This window comes from Morone saxatilis, unplaced genomic scaffold (genome assembly GCF_004916995.1).
Source record: "Morone saxatilis isolate NCDOM2014 unplaced genomic scaffold, NCSU_SB_2.0 Contig4, whole genome shotgun sequence".
Classification (NCBI taxonomy): domain Eukaryota; kingdom Metazoa; phylum Chordata; class Actinopteri; family Moronidae; genus Morone; species Morone saxatilis.
In genome coordinates this window covers 16,190,380-16,193,868 of record NW_023339984.1, presented here as the reverse complement: position 1 = coordinate 16,193,868, position 3,489 = coordinate 16,190,380, and the positions used below count along the sequence as shown (strand labels likewise).

The following is a 3,489-nucleotide window of genomic DNA, read 5'->3' as shown; positions in this document are numbered from 1 at the left end:
TCCTTATAACCTGAATAATCTTTAAACAAAATCACTGGCTAATACATATATTTTTACAGTTTTAATCACAATATTTCCAAGAAAAACATCTCTAAAGCAGAATTCTGGCCCTTTTTGGCTTAAATTTGGAACTGCACAGTTAAATATTTAACTAAAACATGTGTTAAATGATTGTACTGTTGTTTTGTCAGCGTTATTGCAGTAAAGGGGTAACAGAGGAGATTCAGGGATCATAACAGTAAAAGTTTTTAATTTATTCTAAAACAATAATATAGTCATATGGATCCATATTTCTACCTACCTATCTTACTACCTATCAAAGTAAGTCAAAAACCAGCCTTGCGGTTGTAAAAATACAGTTAATTCATTTTGGGAACGACGTTTAGACAGTTTTTCTCTAATTTTTGGCCGAGGATTAGGTGGTAAATCCGCCCGGGGAACCACATGTGCGATGTGCCTACAGACAAACTACTGCGATAACATTTATCTTTAGAATTAACGCTCTTCCATTTCCACTGTGTTGGCACATTTCAGAGAGAGGAAGGGCTGATTTTATTTTTTCTGCTCTTGAACTCAAGCTGTCAAAATTCTGCCTTTCCTTCACCCCTGATGCTACCCCACAGCCCCGGCCCTTGAAATAACTCACCGTCGGGCCTCTCCTCTTTCACTCCCCCTGCCTCACTTCATCTTTTCTTTCCTCTGCCAAAGAAAGGGAGGATGACGGTCTGTAACGTCTGAGCGTGTGCGTCTGCGGTGTGAGAGGAGAAGGAGGAAGATGAGGAATCCAGACTCTGATCCTGTTCCTGTCTGTCACCATCTCGCTCTGCTGCGGCGTTTTCTCTCGCTCGAGTTTGTTCGCCTCGTACAGTCAGCGGGTGTGTGGCCACCTCAAAGCATTTTTTCCATTCCTGCCTGTCTTCAGCTCGTCAGCTCGGACCGCTGACTGTTAATCTTCCTGCACGGTGTGAGGGTCAGACACGAGCCATTTTCCTACCATCGCGCTGTCAAACTGCAGCTAACTCTGGAAAAACACTTCCAGTGGACATCTAGTCTCTCGTCTGTCTTTCATCAACGCACAATCCCTCCATACTTAACGTCAACAACGATCAAAACTGTACTAACTACGCTTCGCCACAGGATCAGCCATAACTCACCCATAACATGCTCAGTAATTAGTCATTAAGAAAAAACTGGCTACACGGAGAGCTGACACTGTCGGTTTTTACATATCTTGGTTTACCAAAAGAGTCTAGAGGCTAATATCTTCACATCTATCGTTTGTACCTTCTTTAGAAGAAGATTTACTTTATTAATCCCGATAGGAGATTCTTTTTTCACTCAATTTCAAAATACAATCACACACACAGGGCTTAGAGACATGCGAATGTGATGGTCTGCCACGTACATCCTTGGTCCAGCCCTGTGTGAATATACTATGAATTTTCCTTTAGGTCACCTGGTGATGGACCTGAACCACATGCTGCGTCCGGCCAAGTCTCCTGAGAAATGTAACCTGCAGCTTCTGGACCAGCCTGCGGACAGACTGGTGTCTCTGTTCGAACAGAAGACCGTCAAAGGATGGTGGCCCTGCACCTGCGAGAAAAACGGAGAGAAGATCATCGCTGTGAGTAAATCAAACACACCCCAGACAAACACACTCATTCCTTCACCAGTGAACCCACAGACAAAACCAATACAGTCTAAATTCGCTCCAACTTTGAATAATAATAATTTCAACAAACAAACAAAGGAAATAAACTCAGAGAGATATTGTGACTGACTGTGTGTTCTTGGCTTACTAGTGTGCTAGCAGTCTGCTCACCAGGCGCCCTTTGTCTCTGTTTCAGGGGAAAGTGGAGATGTCTCTGGAAATCGTGACGGAGCACGAGCACGAGGAGAGACCGGCTGGCAACGGCAGAGACGAACCCAACATGAACCCTCACCTGGAGGAGCCTCAGTGAGTCTCACACACGCACACACACACACACACACACACACATACACACCAACATACAAATACGGTTCCTCATTCTCTTCTCTCCTCCCAGGCGTCCAGAGACCTCCTTCCTGTGGTTCTCCTCCCCCTATAAGACCCTCAAGTACATCCTGTGGAGGCGGTTCAAGTGGTTCATCATCCTCTTCATCATCCTCTTCTTCATCCTCCTCTTCCTAGGCGTCTTCCTCTACTCCTTCCCGGTAAGTTTGAGTCTCTGTGTGAATAACTGATATGGTACATGGATGGAGATATGTATATACGAGAGGAGAAGGAAAACCTCCTGCATCCTCTCTTATTTTTCTCTCCTTACTGTTTTTCTTTTCATCCTACAGAACTACGCTGCCATGAAGATGGTGGGACCGTTTGGACCGGCCAAGGCAGCAGAGTGACGATGGAAGAAGGAGAAACAAGCTGACACAATGAAGAACAACTTCCTACAAGTGAAATTAGGCTGAATTTCTTTTATTTTTCTTCTTTTTCTTGAGTCTTTAAAACTTGCTGAAGTTGTTCAGAGGGAATGAAAACTGCAGCGTTGAACTTGTGAACTGTGTTCCAGATAAGTTTACCCTCTTTTGTACAGACAGACCTGATTAGCAATAGTGCCCAGGGTTCTAAAACGCCTCTGAAATGACGTATGTGTGTGTGTTAGTGTGTCCATTGGTGCCTTTACTGTTAAATTCATGCGTCACTCTCCATTCATCAGAAAAAAAACGCTGCTTTACTGTACCGGATTCATTTCCAAACTTATCATCAGATCTCAGCATGGGTCTTCCGACGTCCCTTCGTCAAGTCCTTCATCCCTCTTTACGTCTCGTCTGCCCTCACGCAGAGAAGAAGGAGCTTAAAAGCCCGCCGGGAAACGCCGCCACGTTCTAAAAAAGCTGAAACAGAATCAGAGATTGTGACGTCTGATCTTTTCACCGCCTGCTGTGTCTGTTTCTTCAACGAGGCAAAGTAAGGTCAGGCAACGGTGACTGGGCGGCTTCAAACTTATGAAGAAGAACCTCAAAGCGAGAACAGGGATCGTATTCCCTCTGAATCATCTCGCGCGCTGCCTTCAAGTGCAATCAGAAATTTCGTTTTTTCAATTTTGTGTTTTCAGCTGTGATTTATTGTGTTATGTGTAATCAATCAATAGGTCACGTATGTTATCTCTCAGCAGTTATAATAGTGTTAAAAAATTAAAGCTGTAATTTTCTTTTGCTTCCCTCTCCTCTTCTTCCTTTTTTCCTCCCATTTGCTCCTTCTTCTCATTTGTTTCCCGTATTTCTTCCCCTCATCCTCAAATTAATTTTCCCTGTCTCAAATTATTTTCTTTTCTTCTGTCAATTTCTCTTCTTCCTCCTCTTCTTCCCATCCTCCCCCTTTGTCCTTCTTCCTCTTCTGCATTCTTCTCTGTCTTTTTCCCCCTTTACCTCCTCTCCTTCCCTTAGCTCTTTGCGTCCTCCTCCAGTCCTCCTCCTCCTCCTCCTCCTCCAGTCCTCCTCCTCCTC

General features: G+C 44.3%; 1 protein-coding gene across 1 annotated transcript in view; it reads left to right on the top strand.

The window, feature by feature from the left end:
* Positions 1 to 3,203, top strand: part of dysf (dysferlin, limb girdle muscular dystrophy 2B (autosomal recessive)) — a gene marked incomplete in the record, with an annotated part of 75,045 nt that extends 71,842 nt beyond the window's left edge. Inside the window, 4 exon segments of the mRNA XM_035675816.1 lie at positions 1,452 to 1,624; positions 1,848 to 1,957; positions 2,049 to 2,196; positions 2,329 to 3,203. Coding sequence (XP_035531709.1) covers positions 1,452 to 1,624; positions 1,848 to 1,957; positions 2,049 to 2,196; positions 2,329 to 2,385 — 488 coding nt within the window.
* Positions 3,204 to 3,489: the final 286 nt, after the last annotated feature.